At 42.3% G+C, this 27687-nt stretch overlaps 1 protein-coding gene across 1 annotated transcript in view; it reads right to left on the bottom strand.

Annotated features, from left to right (window-relative positions):
• Positions 1-27687, bottom strand: part of zgc:112416 (uncharacterized protein LOC550509 homolog) — a 123426-nt gene that overhangs the window by 62175 nt on the left and 33564 nt on the right. The window contains exon 3 of the mRNA XM_063051526.1: positions 8726-8799. Within this exon, the coding sequence (XP_062907596.1) occupies positions 8726-8799 (74 nt within the window). The remainder of the gene's footprint in view (positions 1-8725; positions 8800-27687) is intronic.

Below are 27687 nucleotides of genomic sequence, written 5' to 3' on the forward strand. Positions count from 1 at the left end.
TTCCATCAGGGTAACCTCCAACATGTCAGCATGAACATCGATTTCTCCAACTTCTGATAATTTCTCCCCCTCTCCTCTTTCTATCCTTTTCCATTCCCCATTCCTGCTCCCCTCATACATGTTGGCTTCTCCTCAGCTGCCTATCATCCTCTGGTGCACGGCCTCTTTCTCATGGTCCTCTCAGATTCCTTCTTCTTCAGCCCTTCACTTTTTCGACCTATCACCTCTCAGCTTCTCACTTCATCCCCCCTCATACCTACCTCCTCACTTGGCTTCGCCTAACACCTTCTAGTCTGTACACCTTCCCCTCCCTCCACCTTCTTATTGAGGATTCTGCCCCCTTTCCTTTCCAGTCCTGATGAAGGGTTGACATTTTATTCTTCTCCATAGACATCACTTGATCTGTTGAGATCCTCCTCTATTTTGTGTGTTTTATCCACACCACGGCCCCAGGAGTTTTGTACTGAAAAGCCTACTGTTAGCATTTAATGCTATTGCTCCCGCCACTGGTAGGGACTGTGTCTTCGGTGGATAGGCATAATAGTATTGTGTCAGAAGATGTGGCTGCTAGAGCTTGTATCAAATTTACAGGTATCAGGTTGTACTGACATCACAAAGGGGCCTTGGTTAAAACCATCTACTAAAGAATATCTGGTGATCTGTCAGATGAAACAACCAACACTCACTGGTGGCCACATTCACTCTGAGACCACTTTATTAGGTTCACCTGTACACCTGCTCGTTAATGCAAATGTCTAATCAGCCAATCATGTAGCAGGAGCTCAATTCAAAGCATGCAGTCATGGTAATGAGGTTCATTTGTTGTCAGACCAAACATCAGAATGGGGAAGAAATGTGATCTAACTGACTTTGACCATGGAATGATTGTTTGGTGCCAGGCAGGGTGGTTTGAGTATTTCAGAAACTCCTGGGATTTTCACATACAACAGTCTCTAGAGTTTACAGAGAATGATAAAAAAAAACACCTTCCATGAGCAGCCGTTCTATGGGCAAAAAAATGTCTTGTTTATGAGAGAGGTCAGAGGAGAATGTCCAGACAGATTCAAGCTGACAAGAAGGTGACAGTAACTCAAATAACCACGTGTTACAACAGTCACGCACAGAAAAGCATTTCTGAATGCACAGCACTTTGAAGTGGATAGGCTACAGCAGCAGAAGACCACAAACATACACTCAGTTTCCACTTTATTCGTTACAGGAAATACCTAATTAAGTAGCCACTGAGTGTAAATATATTCCTTTTCTAAGCCTTTGGATACCAAACAAATAATATTCTATTAATCTGATTGTAACATGTATATCAAGTTTGTAAGAAGTCAAATTTCACAGTAGCAACTTGCCAGTACTGCAGAATTCATTAACTTGTATTCAGTTTCTACTAGTTTCATGTATTAACAGAAAGAAATGTGGCATTTGGTAGGCATATTTGTTCAGTCCGTTCCAAAACTATTGGGGCACCTTCACACTGCTTCGAACAATTCACTTCTAGACTAGTGGAGAAAGAACTGAAACACTGAACTCACACTTTAAGATATATTCCAGGAATGTCGGGTAGCTGGCAGACTGGAAACAAAAACGGTCATGGAATTAATGACAAAGCAGGAAATCTGAGATACAGGTCCTGGTCAGGTTACGGCAGGGTTCTGATCATGAGAACTATTCATCACGCAAGCAGTTCACAAGTCAGAAATGCAACTGTGAACTGAGTTACCACACACCAGAGATGGGTTTGCCACACGAATAGTCTGAGGAAGCATTTTAAATCTCATTTTGCCTTCTTAATTTTCAAGCCCAAGCCTATCTGAAGCTATTACTGATATTCTTTTGAAGATATTACTACATATGAGGCTTTAACTGCTACTTAAACAGGGACTCAGCTCTAAACAATGACTGTTCATTTTCTTCTGTGGATGTTGCCTGACCTGTAAGGTCCTCTGACATGTTGTGTGTTGTTTTAAATGGTATTGATGGTTTTATAAAGGACACGGCCGGACAACAATGTGCTAACTAGAATGTATTCATTGTAGCAATGTGTCGGTGTTGCTGAATTCATTAATTTATATTCAGTTTCCACTTGCTTTGTGCATTAACAGCAAGAAATGGGGAATTTGTAGGGCTCCGGACTTGGAGTAAAATGGCAGTGCACTTGGAAGCAATGGCTTCTATGGGGCCAAACAAAGGTGTTCTTGTCTTTTTTGAATGTATTTGTTATGGTTACAGACCCTGCTGGATGTTAGGAAAAAGTACTGCAGGTTTAACCCATCAGCGAGTTGGTGGAGAAACTGAAGGGGCTGGATTTGGTGCGGATGGTACCGCTGTTTGCATCAGAGAGGCGTCACTGTGTGAAGGCGGTGTGCAGTCTAATGGCCAGTGATTGCCTTAGTCTCTTTTCTTGTGATCGCAAGACCCTGTTGGACAATGCTGCAAGACCGATTCGCTGGTTTATTGGCGAATAGCGGGGCCGCTGTGCGGCCTCAGTCAGAGCAGGGACTAGGCCTCAAACTGTTTGCTGCCGCCCAGGAGGGAGGTGTCGGAGGTGGTGTGGCACAGCCTCCAGTGCTCACTCGAGAGAAGACAAGATGAATTGCCTTCAACTATAGACTGCTGCAACATTCATGGACTCAAGGACTTGGGTTATTGATTTTACGTGTGACTATATTTTACTGCTATCTTACATGTGCTACGTGTACCTTGTGTTGTGAATGACTATTGGTACTGCGTTTTGCACCTTGACCCTGAAGTAACATTGTTTCATTTGGCTGTATTCTCAGGTATTCATGAATGGTTGAATGACAATTGAACTTCTTGGGTTCTATGTGGCAGAATTCCAGCTTGTGTCATGACTAGGCACCTGCAGCTTTGCAGTAGCCAGCAAATCGGTCAGAGCATTGAACACAGGAGCTGAGTCATCCTCTTACAACAATACAGGATATTATTGTCAAAGCCTCGCTTGGAATAATGTATACAGTTTTGGTCACTGTGCTGGAGGAAGGTTTGTCACTAAACTGAGAGGATTTGAAAAAGATTTATAAGGATGTTTACTGGGACTAGAGGGCTTAAGTTAAAAGGAGAGGATGGTTAGGCTAGGATGGTTGGAGCATAGGAGGTTTAAGGGTGAGCTTATAGAAATTCATAAGATAATTTTTTTTAAATTTAGAGATTAAGCACATAACAGGCCCTTCTGGCCCAACGAGACCGCACTGTCCAATTACACCATGTGACCAATTAACCTACTAACCCGTACATTCTTGGAAGTGCGAGGAAACTGGAGCAGCTGGAAGAAACCCGCGTGGTCACAGGGAGAACCTACAAACTCCTTACAGACAGTGGCGGGACTTGAACCTGGGTCACTGGCACCGTAAAGTACTATGCTGATCACTACACTACTGTGCTGTCCCAGACAGCCAAAGCCTTCTCCCCAGGGTGGGAGAGTCTGAAACTAGTGGATATTGGTTCAAATTGAGAAGGGAAAGGCTTAGAAGGGAACCGATGGACAGGCACCTGAGGGTGCTGAACACATGGGACAAGCTCCCATGGGAAAAGGTACAGGTGAGTGCAATTCTTACATTATTACAACATTGGACAGTTACTTTGATAGGAAAGGTGAACCTCGGGCCAATAGAGTGCAGGTCAATGGGACTATGCAGATTAACAATTTGGCACAGGGCCTGTTTCTGTGCTGTAGAGTTCTGTGACTCTATCTGGGAGAGGCAGTTTGGTCAGCACACCCACATTGGCTCAAAGGGCCTGTTTCCAAGTGGACAGCTCCAAAACTTCATAACTCTAAATCCATTCTGTCTGTCTCTCCAACCTGTGCAAGCTACACTAAATTGGATGTCTGTAATGCCGAGGGACCTCTGTCTACACTTCTTGCTTTGTCAGTAAAGCAGCATAATCAAAGACTTCTCCCACCCCAGACATTCTCTCTTCTCCCCTCTCCCACTGGGCAGAAGATACAAAAGCCTGTAAGCTCTCACCACCAGGTTCAAGGACAGCTTCTACCCCACTGTTATATGGCTATTGAATGGTTCCCTAGTATGACAAATGAACTCTGAGCTCAGAATCTACCTTGTTATGATCTTGCGCTTTATTGTCTGTCTGCTCTATGCTTTCTCCGTAACTGTAACACTTTATTCGGTGTTCAGTTACTGTTTTATCTTGCGCAACCTCAAAGCACTGTTATAGTGGATTGATCTGCACAGACAGTGTGCCAGACAACTCTTTCACTGTACCTTGGTACACACTCATTAAGTACCTTACAAGGTACACTTGCTAGTTAATGCAAATATCTAATCAGCCAATCATATGGAAGCAACTCAATGCATAAAAGCATGCAGTCATGGTCAAGAGGTTCAGTTGTTGTTTCGACCAAACATCAAAATGGAGAAGAAATGTGATCTAGACGACTTTGACCATGGAATGATTGTTGGTGCCAGACAGGGTGGTTTGAGTATCTCAGAAACTGCTGATCTCCTGGGGTTTTCGCTCACAACAGTCTCTAGAGTTTACAGAGAAAGGTGCGAGAAACAAAAAAACCCATCCAGATCTGTGGACAAAAATGCCTGGTTAGTGAGAGAGGTCAGAGATGAGCACAATAGTGGTGTGCAGAAAAGCATCCCTGAATGCACAACATGTCCAACCTTGAAGTGGATGGGCTACAACAGCAGAAGACCATGAACATACACTCAGTTGCCGCTGTATTAGGGATATGAGGTACATCTGAGTGTATATGATTGGCTCGCTCCATCATTTGAGAGTCTGATCAAATTAGTGTGAAGCCAGAGTAATAGTGCGAGGTCAAGTAAGGACACTGGGGTCACTTTCCTGAAGGAGATGTGTGAACAACTGATCAACTTTAGTAACAGAAGCAACTTTTTTAAACTTAACTTTTCAGACTAGATGTTCCCTGTATTACAAGTCCAAGAGTATAAAGGCCTGGCACTGTACAACATACTTCTTTCCCTGGTTATGAAACTATATTTAAGCACTCTCACAGGAACACTGCTACCTGCGGTAAATCAGTTTGCATGAGCATCCTCTGGCTGAGGGCAACGTGTCCAGTACTCCATGAGATGCTCGACAGACCCTGATCTGCTCATCCCAAAACCTCTCTCTCTCTTGATTCAGTTGATCATTCATCACATGCCAAGCCCTCCTCACCACTGAACACGTCTACAAGGAGCACAGCCACAAGAAAGCAGCATCCATCTCCCACCGTCCAGCCCATGCTCTTTTCTCGCTTCTGCCATTGGGAAGGAGGTATAGGAGCTTCAGGTCCCACCCCACAGGTTCATGAACAGTTATTACCCCTCAACCATCAGGCTCCTGAACCAGCATGGATAACTTCACTCACAACTCTGAACTGATTCTACTACATAAGGGCCCACTTTCAAGGAGTCTGCATCTCAGGTTCTCATTTACTTATTTACTTAATTAATATTTTCTGAAAATTCATATTTGTCTTCTCCTGCCCATTGGTTGTTTGTCAGTCTTTGTTTGTGTGTGGCTTTTCATAGCAGTCATAGCAAGAGGATTGGAGTACAGGAGCAGGGAGGTACTACTGCAGTTGTACAGGGCCTTGGTGAGACCACACCTAGAGTATTGTGTGCAGTTTTGCTCCACTAATCTGAGGAAAGACATTCTTGCCATAGAGGGAGTACAAAGAAGGTTCACCAGATTGATTCCTGGGATGGCAGGACTTTCATATGATGAAAGACTGAATCGACTAGGCTTATACTCACTGGAATTTAGAAGATTGTATAAAATTCTAAAGAGATTGGACAGGCTAGATGCAGGAAGATTGTTCCCGATGCTGGGGAAGTCCAGAATGAGGGGTCACAGTTTGACGATAAAGGGGAAGCCTTTTAGGACCAAGATGAGGAAAAACTACTTCACACAGTGAGTGGAGAATCTGTGGAATTCTCTGCCACAGGAAACAGTTGAGGCCAGTTCATTGGCTATATTTATGAGGGAGTTAGATAAGGCCCTTGTGGCTAAAGGGATCTGGGGGTATGGAGAGAAGACAGGTATAGGGTTCTGAGTTGGATGATCAGCCATGATCGTACTGAATGGCGGTGCAGGCTCGAAGGGCTGAATGGCCTACTCCTGCACCTATTTTCTATGTTTCTATGTTTCATTGATTCTATTGGATTTCTCTGTTCTACTATGAATGCCTGAAAGAAAATGAATTTCAGGATAGTATATGGTGACATATACTAACTTTGCTAATATTTATTTTGAACATCAAACAGAACACGCAATACAATTAAATGTTTCCTCTTGAGAAGTTTGGAATAAATCATGATTTGCATAAAAAGATACACACACCACGCCCCAATATAGAAGGCTATGAATATAACTACAACCTAACAACGCTTACATATTAAGGCAGAAATATTTATGCAGTGATCATTTTAAAGTTGTTGAACCACGACTGTAATTTATTGGACCATGGCAGGCAACTGGATTTAAACAGGCTTCGCCAAGAACAGGTGGAGGCTCTAAGTAAGCTTCCAGTAAGTTTTTCTTCCTTTGTCTGTTATAGTACAGAGCTAGTGACCGAGAATGGACCCGGGATTACTGGTATGTTCCTTTTGGGAGATGTGGGAATTCTGGGAGATCTCCAGTCTCTCTGATAACTACATCTGCATGAAATGCATCGAGCTGCAGCTCCTTAGAGATCATGTTAAGGAACTGGAGCTGCAACCGGATGACCATCGGCTCATACGAGAAAATTAGGTGATAGATAGGAGCTGGAGGGAGGTAATCACCTTAAAGCTGCAGGTAACTGGGTAATTGCCAGGAGAGGGAAAGGGAATATGACTATTTCCCTCAATAACAAGTATACCACTTTGGATACCAATGGGAGGTTTCTGGCACTGAGTCTGGCTCTGTGGCTCAGAAGGGAAGGAGGGAGAGGGGTGTAGAAGTGTTAGGAGATTTCATTGTTAAAGGAGCAGGCAGGAGGTTCTGTGAACATGAAAGAGACACCCCCATGGTATGTTGCTTCCAGTGCCAGGATCAGGGATGTGTCGGATCAGGTCCACAACATTCTAAAGGAGAAGGATGAACAGCTGGAAGTTATGGTACATTCTGGTAGCAACAAGATGGGTAGGAGAATGAGGAGGTCCTGAAGAGAGAATATAGGGAGTTGGTAGAAAGTTAGGACCTCAACGGCAGTAATCTCTGGATTGGTACCTGTGCCACACACCATTTAGGGTAAGAACAGGATAATTTGGCAGAGGAATTAGTGCAGGTGACAGGGTTTCAGATGTCTGAATCATTGGGATCTCTTCTTGGGAAGGTATGACCTGTAAAAGAGGATGGATTACACCTGAACTTGAGTGGCACCAATATCCTTACGGGCAAGTTTACTAGATCTGTTGGAGAATTAAACTGATTTGGCAGAGTGATAGGGCTGAGGATGGGGCAGTTGGCATAGAAGTAGATGCATTGTGTAGTGAGACTGTGAGGAAAAACAGGAAAATGATAGGGAAAAATTGCAGTCAGTGGGATGAGTTGAAGTGTAACATGGGGACAAAATTGGGAAGGGTTGATAAATACAGGACTGAAGATGTTATATTTGAATACGCAGAGTCACAATGTTCCCTCTAAGCTGTGCGTGTGTGTGGCCGCGCTGTAACTGACATGCTGCTGGGCACGTAGCCTTTGTTGCTGCGCAGCTGGAATAAAGACAGACAGGAAAAAGTTTACAAAACATGAAGAGACTCTCATTGTTGTACTGTTTTTCATTATACCCTCAACTTAATAAAATCTAAAGTATGTGATTTTTCAATTTTCATTTGAAATATTCACAGTATGCAGGTTACAAAAAAAACATTTAAAGTGCCGTGCAGTTTTGAGACCGTGTGAAAATTTCCTGTTCAGAACAATGACTGGTCTGTAACACTAACTAGAGGGAAAGTTGGACACAGTATACAGAATAAGGCAGATGATCTTGTAGCACAGTTAGAGATTGGCAGGTATGACATTGTGGGCATCACTGAGTCATGGCTGAAAGAGGATCTCAGTTGGGAGCTTATCATCCAAGGATACACATTGTATTGAAAGGACAGGCTGGTAGACAGAGAGGGTGGTGAGGCTCTGTTAGTTAAAAAAAAATGAAACCAAATCCTTAGAAAGAGGTGACTTTAGTAGATTACCTTGTAGTACAGTTGGAGATTAGCAAGTATGACATTGCGGCTATGACAAAGTCATGGCTGAAAGACAATTGTAGTTGGGAGCTTAGTATTCAAGGATACACAATGTATCGAAAGGACAGGCAGGTAGGCAGAGGAGGAATGGCTCTGCTGGTAAAAAATAAAATAAAATCTTTAGAAAGGTGACATACAGGTAGGATCGGGAGATGTAGAATCCTTGTGGGTAGAGTTAAGAAACTGCAAAGGTAAATAGACCCTAATGAGAGTTATACACATGCCTCTGAACAGTAGCCAGGATGTGGCAATCCTTTCTGAGATAAAGGGGCCCAAAGGGTGCAGAGTGTAGCGATGATGATGGGGATGTAGAGCCTTTTCAGATGAACCTACTAGTATGTTCACTCCTCCCCAAGTTCCCATATGCATTCCCATTCTGTGAATCCTTACCTGGGTGTACATACAGTATGTGCAATGGTAAATAATTGTTTGCTAGCTCTTCCCTCCCATTGTCAATACTCTCCATAAAGCATTCTCTGCATTGACCATACCCTTAGTTTTTGGAGCAAGCCTTTTTTCCGCTTTAGCGCGTTGTGCAGTGCATCTCCCTGTCCATCAAAACTCCCTGTAGAAAAAGCCAAAGAAACCAGTTGAGTTCACAAACACACCATTATTTGACAGTTAGAATATAGAACAACGCAGTACTGGAACAGGCCCTTGTGCCAAACCAGTTCAATTAGTATTGAAATGACTAGCTAAACCAATTTCATCTGCTTACACAATGTCCACATCCTTCCATTGTCCTCACGTTCATGTACCTATCTAAGTGTCTCTTGAAAGTGCCTAATGATTCCGTCTCTTCACCACCCCAGGGAGTGCATTGCAGGTACCCACTACTCTCTGTGTAAAAAAAACTTACCCCTCACGTCTCCTTTGATATTACCCCCTCTCACCTTAAATCCATCTCCTCTGGTATTGGACATTTCAACCCTGGGGAAAAGATATTGCCCATATACTTTATCTATGCCTCATAATCTTAGAAATATCTATACAATCTCCCCTCGGCCTCCGCTGCTCCAGAGAAAACAGCCCAGGTTCGTCCAGCCTCTCTCACGGACGTCTTATTGACAGAATGCATTGTAGGGCAGAGATCACCAAGCAGACAAGCTTAACTTTGTTTCTCTTTCCCTAAATGCTGCCTGACCTCAGAGTCAAAGTCGAGTTTACTGTCATATGCACAAGTACATGAAGGTGGAATGAAAAATTGGCATGCAGCAGCTTCACAGGCACCAAGCATCAGATAAGCAGCACTTATTCACTGGAAGCACAAATTAAACACAGGTTATAAACATTTCTTACCAAAAAAAACACAATTACAAGAACACCATTTGGACAAGTAACTCCATTTTAGTGTAACATGATTGAATTAGTCATGATGTTGCTAAACTTTAGTGATTAGGGTTGTGCTGGTTGCTGAGTGTTTCTAGCAAATTCTGTTTTGTTTTCCTTCAGATTCCCGGCACTTGTGGTTTTTAAAAATTATTTTCAGAACAGTCTGATATATTTAGGGAATGGAGTGGAACAGCTGAAGATGGTCCTTTTGGGACTTCTAAAGGAACAAAAGGATTGAGGGAATGCAATGGCCCAGAACAGCTAGATGAATGAGCAGTCACCCTTGGTGCTATTTCAGTATCTCAGAAATAAAAGGAATTCCCTGAGCTGGAATGAAACATTTAACGGTATCGGGGGAAATATGTAAAGTTAACGTAGAGGGAACATGTTAGCAGTGGTAACTTTGGAATTTCAGGTATAGGAGCATGTGGGTGTTTGGTCGGGATCATTACTGAAGCAGTTACATCGGTATTAAATCTATTATCTTTGTTGTCCTGATGTGTACATTTGATCAGTTTGGTGAAGAGTCTTGAGAGGTTTATATACATTTTGCTCTCAAATGAAATTGCATAAAAAAATTCTTAGCAGACATTTTCCCAGTCAAGTATGAACAACTCTAGTTGAGCAGTCTGGTCAGGATCACTTCTCTGGTCTTTTCCCATACTCTGGTAACCTCACATCCTTACAGTACTTGTTCAATTCCCTTTAAAGTGCTTCTGTTCAACCTACAGCACCTACAAAAAGTATTCACCTCCTCCCCACCCTCAGAGGTTTTCATGTTTTATTGTTTTACAATGTTGAATCACAGTGGATTTGATTTGGCAACACACATAAAAGTTGCTGGTGAACACAGCAGGCCAGGCAGCATCTCTAGGAAGAGGTGTAGTCGACGTTTCGGGCCGAGACCCTTCGTCAGGACTAACTGAAGGAAGAGTGAGTAAGGGATTTGAAAGTGGGAGGGGGAGGGGGAGATCCAAAATGATAGGAGAAGACAGGAGGGGGAGGGATGGAGTCAAGAGCTGGACAGGTGATAGGCAAAAGGGATGCGAGAGGATCATGGGACAGGAGGTCCGGGAAGAAAGACAAGGGGGGGGACCCAGAGGATGGGCAAGGGGTATAGTCAGAGGGACAGAGGGAGAAAAAAGAGAGTGAGAGATAGAATGTGTGTATAAAAATAAGTAACAGATGGGGTACGAGGGGGAGGTGGGGCATTAGTGGAAAGAGAAGTTGATGTTCATGCCATCAGGTTGGAGGCTACCCAGACGGAATATAAGGTGTTGTTCCTCCAACCTAAGTGTGGCTTCATCTTTACAGTAGAGGAGGCCGTGGATAGACATGTCAGAATGGGATGTGGAATTAAAATGTGTGGCCACCGGGAGATCCTGCTTTCTCTGGCGGACAGAGTGTAGGTGTTCAGCAAAGCAGTCTCCCACTCTGCGTCGGGTCTTGCCAATATATAAAAGGCCACATCGGGAGCACCGGACGCAGTATATCACCCCAGCCGACTCACAGGTGAAGTGTTGCCTCACCTGGAAGGACTGTTTGGGGCCCTGAATGGTGGTAAGGGAGGAAGTGTAAGGGCATGTGTAGCACTTGTTCTGCTTACACGGATAAGTGCCAGGAGGGAGATCGGTGGGGAGGGATGGGGGGGACGAATGTACAAGGGAGTCGCGTAGGGAGCAATCCCTGCAGAATGCAGGGCGGGGGGAGGGAAAGATGTGCTTAGTGGTGGGATCCCGTTGGAGGTGGCAGAAGTTACGGAGAATAATATGTTGGACCCGGAGGCTTGTGGGGTGGTAGGTGAGGACCAGGGGAACCCTATTCCTAGTGGGGTAGCGGGAGGATGGAGTGAGAGCAGGTGTACGTGAAATGGGGGAGATGCAATTAAGGGCAGAGTTGATAGTGGAGGAAGGGAAGCCCCTTTCTTTAAAAAAGGAAGACATCTCCTAGAATGAAAAGCCTCATCCTGAGAGCAGATGCGGCGGAGACGGAGGAATTGCGAGAAGGGGATGGCGTTTTGGCGATTTGATTTGGCTTTTTTTGACACCTATCAACAGAAAAAGACTCTTTTGTGGCAAAATGAAAACAGATTTTTACAAAATGATTTAAATTAATTGTAAATATAAAACACAAAATTATTGATTGCATCAGTATTCATCCCCTTCAAGTCAGTATTTAGTAGATGCACCTTTGGCAGCAATTACAGCCTTGAGTCTGTGTGGATAGATCTCTATCAGCTTTGGTAAAAGGAACAATAGTGTGGACTCTTATCTAAATGGGGAGAAGGTTCAAACTTCAGAGGTGCAGAGGGACTTAGAACTCCTCGTGCAAGACCCCCAGAGGTTAATTCACAGGTTGAGTCTGTGGTAAAGAAGGAAAAGGTAATGTTAGCATGGATTTTCAGGGGAATGGAATATAAAAGAAAGGAAATAATGCTGAACCTTTATAAGACACTAGACAGCCCACACTTGAAGTATTATCAACAGTTTTGCGTCCCATACCTCAGAAAGAATGTGTTGTCATTGGAGAGTTTCCAGAGGAGGTTCATGAGGATGATTCTGGGATTGAAGGCATTAACATATGAGGAGTGTTTGGCAGCTTTGAACCTGTATGCACTGGAATTTAGAACAATGTAGGGGCATCTCATTGAAACCTACCAAATGTTGAAAGGACTAGATAAGGCGGATATGGAGAGGATATTTCCTATGGACAGGGTATCAAGGACACACCCTCAAAATTGAGGGGCAACCCTTTAGACCGGAGGTAAGGAGGATTTTTTTTTTAGCCAGAGAATATTAAATCTGTGGAATGCTTTGCTACAGACTATGGTGGAGGCCAAGTCCGTGGGTATATTTAAGGTGGAAGTTGATTGTTTCCTGATTGGTCAGTGCATCAAAGGATATGGCAAGAAGCAGGTGTGTGGGGTTGAGTGGAATTTGGGATCAGCCATTATGGAATGGCAGAGTAGATGTGATGGGCTGAATGGCCTAATTCTGCTTATGGTCTAATCAGCTTTGCACATCTGGACCTTGCAATTTTTCCCCATTCTTTACAAAACTGTCCAAGCTCTGTCAGATTGCATGGGGCTCGTGAGAGAACAGTCGTTTTCAAGTCCAGCCACAAATTCTCAATTGGATTGAAGACTGGACTCTGACTTAGCCACCCCAGGACATTAACTTTGTTGTTTTTAAGCCATTTCTCTGTAGCTTTGGTCTTATGCTTGGGGTCATTGTCTTGCTGGAAAGCAATTCTTTTCCCAAGTTGTAGTTCTCTTGTAGACTGCATCAGGTTTTCCTCCAGGATTTCCCTGTATTTTGCTGCATTCATTTTACCCTCTACCTTCACAAGCCTTCCAAGGCCTGCTGCAGTGAAGCATCCCCACAGCATGATGCAGCCACAATGGGGATGGTATGTTTCTGATGATGTGCGGTATTTGGCTTATGTCTCTCCCATCTCAGCCACTGAAGCTTGTAACACCTCCAGAGTTGTCACAGGTCTCTTGGCCTCCCTCACTAGTCCCCTTCTTGCACAGTCACTCAGTTTTTGAGGATGGTCTGCTCTAGGCAGATTTACAGCTGTGCCATATTCTTTCCAATTCTTGATGACTGACTGAACTGTACTCCAAGGGATATTCAGTGACTTGGAAATTTTCTTGTATCCGTCTCCTGACTTGTGCTTTTCAATAACCTTCTCAAGGAGTTGCTTGGAGTGTTCTTTTGTCTCCATGGTGTAGTTTTTGCCAGGACACTAACTCACCAGCAGTTGGACCTTCTGGATACAGGTGTATTTTTACTACAATCAACTGAAACACCTTGACTGCACACCGGTCTCCAAAAACAGATCTCCATTTAACTAATTATGTGACTTCTAAAACCAATTGGCTACACTAGCAATGATTTGGTGTGTCATTTTGAAGGGAGTGAATACTTAAGCAATGAATTATTTTGTGTATTATATTTGTAATTAATTTAGCTCACTTTGCAGAGATCTGTTTTCACTTTGACACGAAAGAGTCTTTTTCTGTTGATCAATGTAAAAAAAAAAATCCTCTGTGATTCAATGTTGTAAAACATGAAAACTGCCAATGGGGGTGAATACTTTTTATAGGTACTGTATATTGAACCTATAGAGATTTTAGGGATCTGGGTAGAAGGCCGAAAACAGGACCTCCAGGGTAGTATTCTCTGAATTGCTGCCCGTGTTACAGCCAGTGAGGGTGAGAATAGGATGATTTGGTAGATGAATGCGTGGCTGAGGAACTGGTGCAGGGGACAAGGGTTCAGATTTGGGATCTCTCTGTGAAAGGTATGACCTGTATAAAAGGGACAAGTTACACCTGAAACCGAGGGGGACCAATATCCTTGAGGGCAGGTTTGCTAGAGTTGTTCGAGAGGGTTTAATCTAATTTAGCAGGGTGGTGGGAACTAGAGCGAGAGTGCTGAGGATGAAGTAGTTTGGAGTGAGGCTTCTAGCAAGGAGAGGTTGATGATAGGGCAAAATTGCAGTCAACAGGATGAGTCGCAATGTAAGAAGTGGAGAAAATCAAAAAGGGTGAAGACAAGTTTGAAGGTGTTATATTTGAATGTCTGCAGTGTATGGAATAAGGTAGATGAACTTGTTGCACATTTACAGATTGGCATGATGATGTTGTAGGCATCACTGAATCGTTGCTGAAAGAAGATTATAGCTGGGAGCTTAGTGTCCAAGGACACACATTGTATCGAAAGGACAGGCGGGAAGGCTGAGGGAGTGATATTGCTCTGTTGGTAAAAAATTAAATCAAATCATTAGAAAGAGGTGACATAGGGTCAGAAGGTGATGAATCATTGTAGATAGAGCTAAGGAACTGCAAGGGGAAAAAGAGCCCGATGGGAGTTATATACAGACCCCCAAACAGCAGTAAGGATGTGGTCCACAGATCACAACGGGAGATAGAAAATGCATGCCAAAAGGGCAATGTTACAATAGTCATGGGGGATTTCAATATGCAGGTAGACTGGGAAAAGCAGGTTGGTGCTAGCTCCCAAGAGGGGTAATTTCAAGAATGTCTACGAGATGGCTTTTAAGAGCAACTCACGGTTGAGCCCACTAGAGGATCAGCTATTCTGGATTGGGTGTTGTACAATGATCCAGAATTGATTAGAGAGCTTAAGGTAAAAGAACCCTTAGGGGAAAGTGATCATAATATGATCAAATTCATCCTGAAATTTGAGAAAGAGAAGCTAAAGTCAGATGGATCAGTATTACATTGGAGTAAAGGGAATGACAGAGGCATGAGAGGGGAGTTCACCAGAAATGGTTGGAAAAGAACACTGGCAGGGATGACGGTAGAGCAGCAATGGATGGAATTTCTGGAAGCGATTCAAAAAGCACAGGATATGCACATCCCAAAAAGGAAGAAGTATCCTAAAGGAAAGTTGACACAGCCGTGGCTAACAAGAGAGGTCAAAGCCAGCATAAAAGTCAAAGAGAGGGCAGATAATAGAGCAAAAATTAGTGGGAAGTTGGAGGACTGGGAAGCTTTTAAAAACTAAAAGAGTCATTAAGAAGGAAAAGATGGAATACAAAAGTACGTTAGCCAATAATATTAAAGAGGGTACCAAAAGTTTCTTCAGATACATAAAGTGTAAAGGAGAGGTGAGAGTAGATATCAGCCTGCTGGAAAACGATGCTGGAGAAGTAGTAATGGGGGACTGGGAAATAGTGTATGAACCAAATAGGTTTTTGCATTGCTCTTCACAGTGGAAGGCACTAGCGGTATGCTAGAAGTTCGAGAGTGTCAGGGGTCAGAAGTTTGTGAAGTTGTTACTAGAGAGAAGATCCTTGGGAAACTAAAAGGTCTGAAGGTAGATAAGTCACCTGGACCGGATGGTGTACACCACAGGGTTCTGAAAGAGGTTACTTCCCAAAACGCAACACCTCACACTTATCTGGATTGAAAGCTATTTGCCAATCCTTGGCTCACTTACCTAGTTGATCGAGATATCTCTATAACATTTGACAACTTTCATCATGCCTAGACTGAAACCTCTTTTAGCACGATCTGCAAAGTTACTAACAAATGTCATACGCAAACTTGCAGTGTGCTTTTATTTTCTACAATATTTTTTGATGAGGCACCTTATTGTTGGAAGGCTGACTATTTTGTTTCAGAAAGAACCTGTTGTTGTGTCTTTACAACTACATACCAATTAAAGAAAAGCATACGTGCGGAGGTGAGGTTAACTGGTATATTCAGTTTGGAGAGGGGGAGGCGGAGGGGGGAGAGGGACCAACAGATCAATGTGCATGGTAAGTTACCAGTCAATTAGTAGTGCTAAAGGGAGTCATTGCACTGAAGGAAATAGATTCAAACATTACACCTGTAACAATATATTTTGTTAGCTTAGCCCACAGCATTAATGTGTGTTGATAAAACAGAGGGAACTAGGGGTTAGAATCATAGAGGCAGAATAGTACAGCACAGGAACAGACTGTTCAGCCCACAATGTTGTGGTGAATCAGCTAAAAAACAAATTGAAAACATTAATCCCTCCTACCTACACCATGTCCATATTCCTCCATTTTCCTTACATCCATGTGCCTATCTAAACATCTCCTGAAAGCCTCTAATGTATTTGACTCTATCACCATACCAGGCAGCACATTCCAGGCATCCACGACTCTCCGAATAAAAAACTTACCCCTCACATTCCCTTTGAACCTACCCCCTCTCACCTTCAATGCATGCCCTCTGGTATTAAACGTTTCAACCCTGGTAAACAGCTTTTCCCTGTTCACTCTATGTATGCCCGTCACAATCTTATAAACCTCTATCAGATCTCCCCTCAGGCTCCACCGCTCCAGAGAAAACAAACCTAGTTTATCCAGCCTCTCATGATAGCACATGCCCTCTAAACCAGGCAGCATCCTGGTAAACCTCTTCTGTGCCCTCTCCAAAGCCTCCAACATCCTTCCTATAGTGTGGGGCAACCAGAACTGTACCCAATACCCCCATTGTAGCCTAACTAGCGATTTATAAAGTTGCAACATTACCCCTTAACTTTTGATCTCAGTGCTTCTACTAGTAAAAGCAAACATTCCATAAGCCTTCTTAACCACCTTATCATCCTGTGTAGGCACTTTCAAGGAGCTATGAACTTGGATTCCAAGATCTCTCTGCTAAACAACACTGTTAAGGATCTTGCACTTGACAGTGTACTGTCTCCTTGCATTTGCCCTATCAAGGTGCAACACCTCACATTTATCTGGGTTAAACTCAATCTGCCATTTTTCTGCCCATATCGACATCGTGCTGTATTCTTTGCCAGTCTTCTACACTATCCACAACTCCACCAATCTTGGTATCATCTGCAAACTTCCTAACCCACCCACCTATATTTTCATCCAGGTCATTTATATACATCACAAACAGCAGAGGTCCCAACACTAATCCCTGTAGAACTCGACTAATTACAGACTATAATCTAGAATAAATCCCTTCAGCCACTACCCTCTGTCTTCTACGTGCAAGCCAGTTCTGAATCCAAACAGCCAATTTGCCACGGACCACATGCATTAGCCTCCCATGAGGGGCTTTGTCAAATGCCTTACTAAAGTCCATGTAGACAACATCCACTCCCCTACCCTCATCAATCTCTCTCATCATCTTGCCATAAAACTCAATCAGGTTGATAAGGCACGACCTGCTCCGTACAAGGCCATGCTGGCTGGTTCTCCCCATGGGTTTCCAAATGCCCATATATCCTATCCCTCAGATTTTTCTCCAGTAATTTCCCCACAACTGACGTAGGCTAATCAGTCTATAATTCCCAGGATTTTCCCTTGTTCCCTTCTTAAATAGAGGTACAACATTAGCCACTCACCAGTACTCCAGGAGCTCACCTGTAGCTAAAGAGGACACAACGGTACTGGTCAAGGCCCCATCAATCTCATCTCTTGCCTCCTTCAATAACCTGGGGTAAACCCTATCAGGCCCTGGGGACTTCCACCTTAATACTTGTTAGGAGGCTCAACACTTCCCCCTACTTGACCTCTAAATGCCCTAGCATATTTTAACTCTCTGCACTGATCTTCTGGTCCTCCATACCCTTTTCCTTGGTAAATATTAAAGCAAACTACTCATTAAGTACCTCACTCACATTCTCCACATCTAAGCAAATGTTCTCCTCTTTATGTGTGAATGGTCCCACTCTCTCCCTAGTTATCTTCTTACACTTGATGTATATATAGGATGCCTTGGGATTCACCTTAATCCTACTTGCCAAGGACTTTTTAAGGCCCCTCCTGACTTTCCTAATTCCCTTCTTCAGTTCTTTCCTGGCTTCTTTATAATCCTCATGTGCTTCGTTTGATCCTGACTTCCAAAGCTTTACATACTTTTCCTTTTTCTTCTTGATTAAATTGATCACCTCTCTGGACATTCAGGTTCTATTATCTTTTCATCTCCTTCCTTCTAACAGCAACATACCTTTCCTGTATTCTGTGCAATTCATCTTTAAATGCACTCAACATGTTTGACGTGGACTTGCCAGAAAAAAGGCAATTCCAATGAACACTTCTTAGTTCCTGCCTAGTGCCCTCGTAACTTGCCCTACTGGGATGTAAAATTCTCCTGCAAGGACCATACCTATCCTTATCTATAGCTATCCTGATAGTTATGGCGTTGTGGCCACTGTTCCCCAACTGTTCACCCACTGAAAGGTCAGTCACCTGGCCAGGCTCATTACCCAATATCGGATCCAGTATGACACCTCCTCTCATTGGATCGTCCACATATTGATGCAAGAAACCTTCCTGGATATACTTAAACTCTGCCCATCTAAACCCCTTACACTAAGAAGATCCCCGATTATATTAGGGAAGTTGAAACTCCTCATGAGAACAACTATTATTTTTACACATTTCCTTCACCTGGTTACACATCTGTTCCTCAGTGTCCCAGTGGCTACTGGGGGTGGGGGGGTCTTTAGTACAATCCCATCAGTGTGATTGCACTCTTCCTGTTCCTGAATTCTACCCAAATGCAACTTGGAAATACATGATAAAAGTCAGCATGGTGTCCTCTAGGGACAATTTTTCCTGATAAATCTGCTGGAATTCTTTGAAGAAATAACAAGCAGGATAAACAAAGAGAATCAGTGGATGTTGTGTACTTGGATTTTCTAAAGGCCTTTGACAAGGTGCCACACATGAGACTGCTTAACAAGATAAGAGCCCATGGTATTACAGGAAAGATATTAGCACGGATAAAACAGTGGCTGATTGGTAGGAGGCAAGGATTGGGAATAAAGGGAGTCTTTTCTGGTTGGCTGCCTGTGACTAGTGGTGTTCCACAGGAGTCTGTGTTGGGACCATTTCTTTTTATGATATATATCAATGACTTGGATGATGGAATTGATGACTTTGTTGCAAAGTTTGTGGATGATACCAAGACAGGTGGAGGGAATAGGCTACAGAAGGACTTAGACAGATTCGGAGAATAAGGAAAGAAGATTGGAGAAGATGGAATGCCATGTCAGGAAGTGTATGGTCATGCACTTTGGTAGAAAAAATAAAAGGGTAGACTATTTTCTGAATGAAGAGAAAACACAAAAATCTGAGGTGCGAAGGGACTTGCAGAATTCCCTAAAGGTTAATTTGCAGGTTGAGTCAGTGATGACGAAGACAAATGCGATGTTAGATTCATTTCAAGAGGACAAGTATGTAATGCTAAGGCTTTATAAAGCACTGGTGAGGCCTCAGTTGGAGTATTGTGAGCAGTTTTGAGCCTCTTATCTCAGAAAGGATGTGCTGACACTGGAGAGGATTCAAAGAAGGTTCATGAAAATGATTCTAGGATTGAATGGCTTGTCATATGAAGAACGTTTGATGGCTCTGGGCCTGTATTCACTTGAATGCAGAAGATTGAGGGGTGACTTAATTGAAACCTATGGAATTTTGAAAGGCCTCGATAGAGTGGATGTGGAGAGGATGTTTCCTATGGTGGGAGAGTGTAGACCACAGGACTCAGCCTCAGAATAGAGGGGCTTCCTTTTAGAACAGTGATGAGGAGGAATTTCTTTAGCCAGAGAGTGGTGAATCTATAGAATTCGTTGCCACAGGCAACGTGGAAGCCAAATCACTGGATATATTTAAGGCAGGTTGATAGATTCTTGATTAGTCAGGGCACAAAGGGATACGGGGAGAAGGCAGGAGATTGAGGCTGAGAGGGAAAATGGATCAGCCAAGATGAAAAGGCAGAGCAAACTTAGTGGGCCAAATGACCTAATCATGTTCCTATATCTTACGGTCTTATGGTCATATTCCATCAATCTATCAGATAATATTTCCCAAATCTCAATCACTCATGATGCAAACAGATGAATTTTCCCACAATGATATTGCTCTTTTACTAATTACATTGATCCTTACTCTCAAGGACGGGAAACGATTTTATTTTTTTCACACTACCTGCATACTTAGTGATTTTAAACATCTCTACCCCATCAGCCTTTTTTACAAAAGTTCTGCTCATCATCCCTCATGCTCGCTCACGGACCCATTTCCAGCTCGGAGAAACAATCAGAGAACTGAGTGAGGAACGAGGGTCACAATTTTACCTGGGAATCATTTAACATGGAAGGATGAGAAGGGAATGGAAGCCAGGAAATAATTTTGTGTCAGTATGAGGAATTTACAGTTGCCTCCAGCAAGTCCTGATCTCCAGTCTGCCTGTGTGGAGTTTGCATGCTTTCCCTGTGACCACAAGTGTTTCTACCACATCCCAAAGATTTGCACATTGGTAGGTTTTTCTAAAAAAATATTCATTTATGGGATGTGGGCGTCACCAGCTAGGTCAGCAATTATTGTCCATCCCTAGTGGCCCTTGTGAAATCTACCCTTTTGGGTAGACACAAGGAATCTGAAGAGGAGCCACAGAGTATCACCAGCAGACATGGAAGTAAGATTAAGGATAATCACAAGGTATTATTTAGGATATTTATAATGAGAGGGTAACCATTGAAAATGGAGAGCCCACTGGGGATCAAATGGGCTTTGTACATGGAGCCAGAGGATGTGGGCGAGGTCTTTATGAATATTTTTCATGTGCACAAAGGAAAAAAGGAAGTGTTGTTGTATATTTCTGTTGGACAAGGGAATTTGAGACCATATTAAGATTAAAAAGTGGGAACAGATGTCTTAATGGTGGATAAATCCCCAGGGCCTGATGAAATGTGTGCCAGGCTGCTGTGGGAGGTAAGGAAGGGACCTGCTGAAGGCCCTGGCAGAGATATTTATATCTTTACTGGCCACAGATCATACATCACTAATTTCGTTCAGTTTTTGAAGAGGGAACCAAGTACAAAGTTTTTCTGTTTACATGGACTTCAATTAATCCTTTAACAAGATTCTACCAGGAATGTTGATGTACAAAGAGAACTGTAGACAGGATAGTGAAGAAGGTATTTGGTATACCTGCTTTCGCAGATCAAGGATTTAAGAATAAAGGTTGGGATGTGATGTTGAGCTTTACAAAACATCGGTTAGACTGCATGCAAGGGTATTGTATCTAGTTCTGGTCACCACACGGGAGTCACAGAAATAGAGAACTACAGCACGGCAACAGGCTTTTCAGCCCATCTGATCTATGCAGCCTGGTCTTCTGCCTGATTCCATCTACCTGCACGCAAGCCACAGCCCTCCATACCCTTCCCATCCGTGTACATATCCAAGCCTCTCCCAAGTATTTCAAGTGTTCCATTGGCAGCTCGTTCCCCACTCGCGTCACCCTCTGAGTGAAGAGAGATGCGAAAGTAACAGAGAGAGTGCAGAATAAGTTCAGCCGGACGCTGCCTGAAATAGAGGGATGTAATCATAGAGAGAGATGGATTGTCTCGGGTTATTCCCACCGGAATGTTGGAAGCTGAGGGGTGAGCTTTTAGATGTGAGAGATATAGATGAGATTAATCATCAGAGTTTTTCCCCCATGGCAGGGGAGTCTAGAACTGGATGGCACATGTTTCAAGTTAATAAGGAAGAAATTTAAAGAAGATCCGATAGGCAAATTCTTCACACAGAGGATGGTGGTTTTCCAGAATGAGCTGCCAGAGATATAGATTCAGATCCAAATACAATGTTTAAAAGGCAATTGGACAAGTGTATAGATGGGAAAGGAGAACAGGGACAGAGCCCAAGTGCATGAAAATTGGTTTAATGTAGACTGGCATCAGTTGGTATCGATAAAGTATGTCGCACAGAGAAGTATGAACTTAAGGCCTCGCCCACATCCTCTGGCACCATGTACCAATTGCCCTTTGGTCACCGATGGGCCTCATTCTTTCTCTGATTACCCATTTGACTAAAGCCAATGGGATCCATGGCAAATTGGCAAGCTGAATCTAAAATTGGCTTATTATAGGGGACAGAGGGCAATAGTGAGTGATTGTGTTTATGCGTAGTAGCCTGTGAATAACAGTGTATGGCAGCAATTGACACTGGGACTCTTGCTGTTTGTTATAGACAATCAGTGGACACTTTATTAGCTACTTCCTGTACCAAATAAAGTGTCCACTGAGTGGATGTCCATGGGATTCTGCTGCTGTAGCCCATCCACTTCAAGGCTTGACGTGTTCTTCTGCACACCACTGTTGTAACGCGTGGATATTTGAGTTCCTGTCAGCTTGAACCATCCTGGCCATTTTCCTCTGATCTCTCTCATTATCAAGGAGTTTTCACCCACATGGCATTCACTGCCACTAACTGAATGTTTCTTTGTTTTTCGCACCGTTCTCTGTAAACTCCAGACACTGTTGTGCATGAAAACCCTAGGAGATCAGCTGCTTCTGAAATACTCAAATCACCCCAACAATCATTCAATGGTCAAAGTCACCTAGATCACATTTCTTCCCCACACTGATGATTGGTGTGAACAACAACTGAACCTCTTGACCATGTCGGCATGCTTTTATGCATTGAGTTGCTGATACATGATTGGCTGATTAGATATTTGTACGGGTGTACCTAATAAAGTGGCCACTGAGTGTGTAACAAATTATTTGTGAATATCAAAGGTATGATAAGTTTGTGGATGATATTAAAATCAGCAGTGTTGTTAACAATGAAGAGGGTGGATTTGGGCTAATCATCTTGTAAATTGGGCTGAGCAGATGGCAGATGGAATTTAATCCTAATATATATAAGGTGATTCATTCTGGGGAGTCCAATAAATGCAGGCATGCAAAATTGATAGCTTGGTGTACAAGTCCAAAGGTACCTGAAGGTGGCAGCACTGGTACATCGGCTGGTGAAAAAGGCAAACACCTCCTTAGCTGAGCCGTAGACTACAAGAGCAGGAGTGTCTTGGTCTAAAATTCTAAAACTTTGGTTAGGTTACACCTAGAGTATTGTCTAAAGTCTAGCTGCAGAATTAAACATAGAGGACAATTGCACTGGGAAGGTGCAGAAGAGATTTAGCAGGATGTTATCTGGGATGGAGCGTTTCGGTTATAAGGAGAGATTGGATAGGCTGGGTTGTTTTCCCTGTAGCAGAGGAGGCTGAGAGGGTTTCTGACAGAGGTATATAAAATTACAAAACACTATGTGGAAAGATAGCATGAAACATTTTTCACATGTCGGAACCATGTCTACGAGCAGCAGGCATAGGTTTAAAAGTGAGTAAGATGTTTTAGGGAGGATCTAAGGAAGAATATTTTCACCCAGAGAGTTATTGAAATCTGGAACACAAAGAGAGAGGTAGTTAAGAAATATAATGAACTGCCAAGACATAATACTGGATACAGACTGATTGCTATAATATCAGAGCAGAACTGGTAAGTACTTGGCTGTAGGTATAGACAAGTTCAAAGTTCAAAGTAAATTTATTATCAAAGTACATATGTCACCATATACAACCCTGAGATTCATTTTCTTGCAGCCATTCACCAGTAAACACAAGATACACAATAGAATCAATGAAGGTCCGCCCCAAACAATGTGCAAAAGACAACAAATGGTGCCAAGACAAAAATAAAATAATAATAATAATAATAATAATTGACAAATATCAAGAAAATAAGATGAAGAATCCTTGAAAGTGAGTCCATAGGTTGTGGGAACAGTTCAGTGATGGGGCAGGTGAAGCTGAATGAAGTCATCCCACTGGTTCAGGAGCCTGATGGTGGGGGGTAATAATGGTTTCTGAACCTGGTAGTGTGAGTCCTGAGGCTCCTGTACCTCCTTCCTGATGGCAGCAGTGAGAAGAGAGCATGGCCTAGATGTTGGGGGTCCCTGATGATGGATGCTGCTTTCCTGTGACAGTGCTCCATGTAAATGTTCTCAATAGAGGAGAGGGCTTTATCCGTGATGGACAGGACCATATACACTACTTTTTGTAGATTCTTCCATTCAAGGACATTGGTGCTTCCATACCAGGTTGTCATGCAGCCAGGCAATATACTCTTCACCACACATTGATAGAAGTTTATCAAAGTTTTAGATGAATGTTGAATCTTCACAAACTACTAAGAAAGTAGAGGTGCTGCTGTACTTTCTTCATAATGACACACACATGCTGGACCCAGGATAGGTCCTCTGAAATGATAACAGAGGAATTTAAAGTTGCTGATCCTCTCCACCTCTGATCCCCTGATGAGGACTGGCTCAGGGACCTCTGGTTTCCTCCTCCTGAAGTCAATAATCAGCTCCTTGGTCTTGCAGACATTTGGTGAGAGTTTGTTGTTGTGGTACCACTCAGCCAGATTTTCAATCTTCCTCTTCTGCGCTTGTTCATCACCACCTTTGATTCAGCCTATGACAGTGATGTCATCGGCAAACTTAAATATGGCGTTGGAGCTGTGCTTAAACTCACGGTCTTAAGCGTAAAGTGAGTAGAGCAGGGGGTTAAGCACACAGCTTTGTGGTTCACCTGTACTGATGGAGATTGTGGAGGAGACGTTGTTGCCAATCCGAACTGACTGGGGTTTTCAAGTGAGGAAGTTGAGGATCCGGTTACACAAGGAGGTATTGATGCCAAGACATCGAAGCTATTGATTTGTTTTGAGAGGATGATAGTATTGAATGACAAGCTGTAGTCCATGACGGAGCTGACTAATTTTACAACTCTCGTCATCTTACTTTAATGCTGTGCACCCCCATACCAGATGGTGATGCATCCAATTAGATTGGCCTCCATAGTATATCTGTAGAAATTTGTGAGTGTTTTAGGTGGTGTACCAAATCTGCTGAAACTCCTTATGGAATATAGCCACTCTCTTGCCTTCTTTATAGCTGCATCGATATGTTGGAATCAGGTTAGGTCCTGAGAGATACTAACACCCAGGAACTTCAAGTTGTTCACTCTCTCCACTCTGGTCCCTCTATGTGGATTGGTTCATGTTCCCTCATCTTACCCTTCATGAAATCCACAATCAGCTCTTTGGTCTTACTGACACTGAGTGCAAGATTATTGCTGCAGCACCACTCAACTAGCCGGCATATCTCGCTCCTGTACGCCCTCTCGTCACCACCTGAGATTCTACCAACAAAGGTTGTTTCATCAGCAAATTTACAGATGGTAGCTGAGCTGTCCCTAGCCCCACAGTCATGGGTATACAGAGAGTAGAGCAGAGGGCTAAGCACACTTCCCTGAGATGTGCCAATGTTGATTATTAGTGAGGTGGAGATGTTATTTCCAATCCGCACAGTTAGGACACCAAGGATCCAGTAGCAGAGGGAGCTATAGAGGCCCAGTTTCTGGAGCTTTTCAATCAGAACTATAGGAATGATGGTGTTAACCACTGAGCTGTAGTCAATACACAGCATCCTAACACAAGTATTTCTATTGTCCAGGTGATGCAAGGCTGCATGAAGAGCCAATGAGATTGCATCTGCTGTAGATCTACTTTGGCAATAAGCAAATTGTAATGGGTCCAGATCCTTGCTGAGACAGGAGTTAATTCTTTTTTTTTTCTTTTTAAATCTTTTTATTGAATAAGTATACAAAAAAGGTAAGCCATATAAACATTAATACAATGTTAAAGTATAATAAAATTCCAAAAGGTATCAATACCAAAAAAAATACTACAAACAATGTAATTTAAACATAAGAAACCAAGATAACATAATAGTATACTAAATTTTATATATATCAATGGAAAAAAAAAAGAAAAAAACCCCCCAAAAAAAAACCCACCGTGCAACTAACTAAAAGCAAAGCAAGGCAATGGGCTAACTTGAAACCAGAGTTAAACTTAAAATCACGTCCTCAATCCCGACCTCCATTAAAAACAGTGAAAAAAAACAAGAAGGGTAAATATTACATTAAATGAAAATATCGAATAAAAGGTCCCCAAATCTGTTCAAATTTAAATGAAGAATCATAAAGGTTACTTCTAATTTTCTCCAAATTCAAACATAAAATCGTCTGAGAAAACCAAAAAAAGGTAGTTGGAGCATTAAGCTCTTTCCAATGTTGTAAAATACATCTTTTCGCCATTAAAGTAAGAAATGCAATCATTCTACGGGCTGAAGGGGAAAGATTACTAGAAATTTTAGGTAGTCCAAAGATAGCAGTAATAGGGTGAGGAGAGATATCTATATTTAATACCTTAGAAATAATATTAAAAATATCTCTCCAAAAAGTTTCCAAAGTAGGGCAAGACCAAAACATATGAGTTAAAGAGGCTATCTGCCCCGAACATCTATCACAAAAAGGATTAATATGCGAGTAAAAACGCGCTAGCTTATCTTTGGACATATGTGCTCTATGAACCACTTTAAATTGAATTAGGGAATGTTTAGCACAAATAGAGGAAGTATTAACTAATTGTAAAATCTGCCCCCAATCATCCACAGAAATGGTAAGCCCCAATTCCTGTTCCCAATCTACCCTAATCTTATCAAATGGAGCTTTCCTAAGTTTCATAATAATATTATAAATCATAGCCGATGCACCTTTCTGACATGGATTGAGGTTAATTATCGAATCTAAAATATATGTAGGAGGAAGCATTGGAAAGGAAGAAAGTATAGTACTTAGGAAATTTCTAACTTGTAAATATCTAAAAAAATGTATTCTTGATAAGTTATATTTATTAGATAATTGTTCAAAAGACATAAGGGAACCATCTAAAAATAAATCCAAAAACCGTAAAATACCCTTAGTCTTCCAAGTTTGAAAAGCGCGATCCGTAAAAGAGGGAGGAAAAAATATGTTACCTAAAATAGGAATCGCTAACCCGAATTGATTAAGATCAAAAAATTTTCTGAATTGAAACCAAATGCGCAAAGCATATTTAACTATCGGGTTAGAGACCTGCTTAAGGCGTTTCGAATCAAAAGGGAGAGAGGAGCCTAAAATAGAGCCAAGTGTATAACCCTGAACAGATTGTAGTTCCAATGCTACCCATTTAGGAATAGATAGTATGTCCTGATCAAGTAACCAAAATTTCATATGTCGAATATTAATAGCCCAATAATAGAATCTAAAGTTAGGTAATGCTAAACCTCCATCTCTCTTAGCTTTCTGTAAATGTATTTTACCCGGTCTCGGATTCTTATTCTGCCAAATAAATGAAGAAATTTTAGAGTCAACTTTATCAAAGAAAGATTTTGGAACAAAAATTGGTAATGCCTGAAACACATATAAAAATTTTGGCAAAAAAAACATCTTAACTGCATTAATACGACCAATCAAAGTTAAATATAAGGGAAACCATTTAGATGAAAGTTGAGTAATATGGTCTATTAATGGTAAAAAGTTAGTCTTAAATAAATCTTTGTATTTACAAGTAATTTTAATCCCAAGATATGAAAAATAATTATTAATCAATTTAAATGGAAATTTATAATATAAGGGAAGATGTTTATTAATGAGACAGGAGTTAATTCTAGGCATAACCAACCCCTCAAAGTACTTTATTACTGTAGATGTGAGTGCTACTGGACGATAGTCATTAAGGCAGCTCACCCTGCCTGTCTTGGCCACTGGTATAATCGTTGCCCATTTGAAGCAGGTGGATCTTCCAACTGTAGTAGTAAGAGATTGAGAATGTCTTTGAACACCCCCCGCCAGTTGGTTGGCACAAGTTTTCAGAGCCCTACCAGGTACTCCATTGGGGCCTGTTGCCTTGCGAGGATTCAC

Source organism: Mobula hypostoma, chromosome 6 (assembly GCF_963921235.1).
Source record: "Mobula hypostoma chromosome 6, sMobHyp1.1, whole genome shotgun sequence".
In the NCBI taxonomy this organism is placed as follows: Eukaryota; Metazoa; Chordata; class Chondrichthyes; order Myliobatiformes; family Myliobatidae; genus Mobula; species Mobula hypostoma.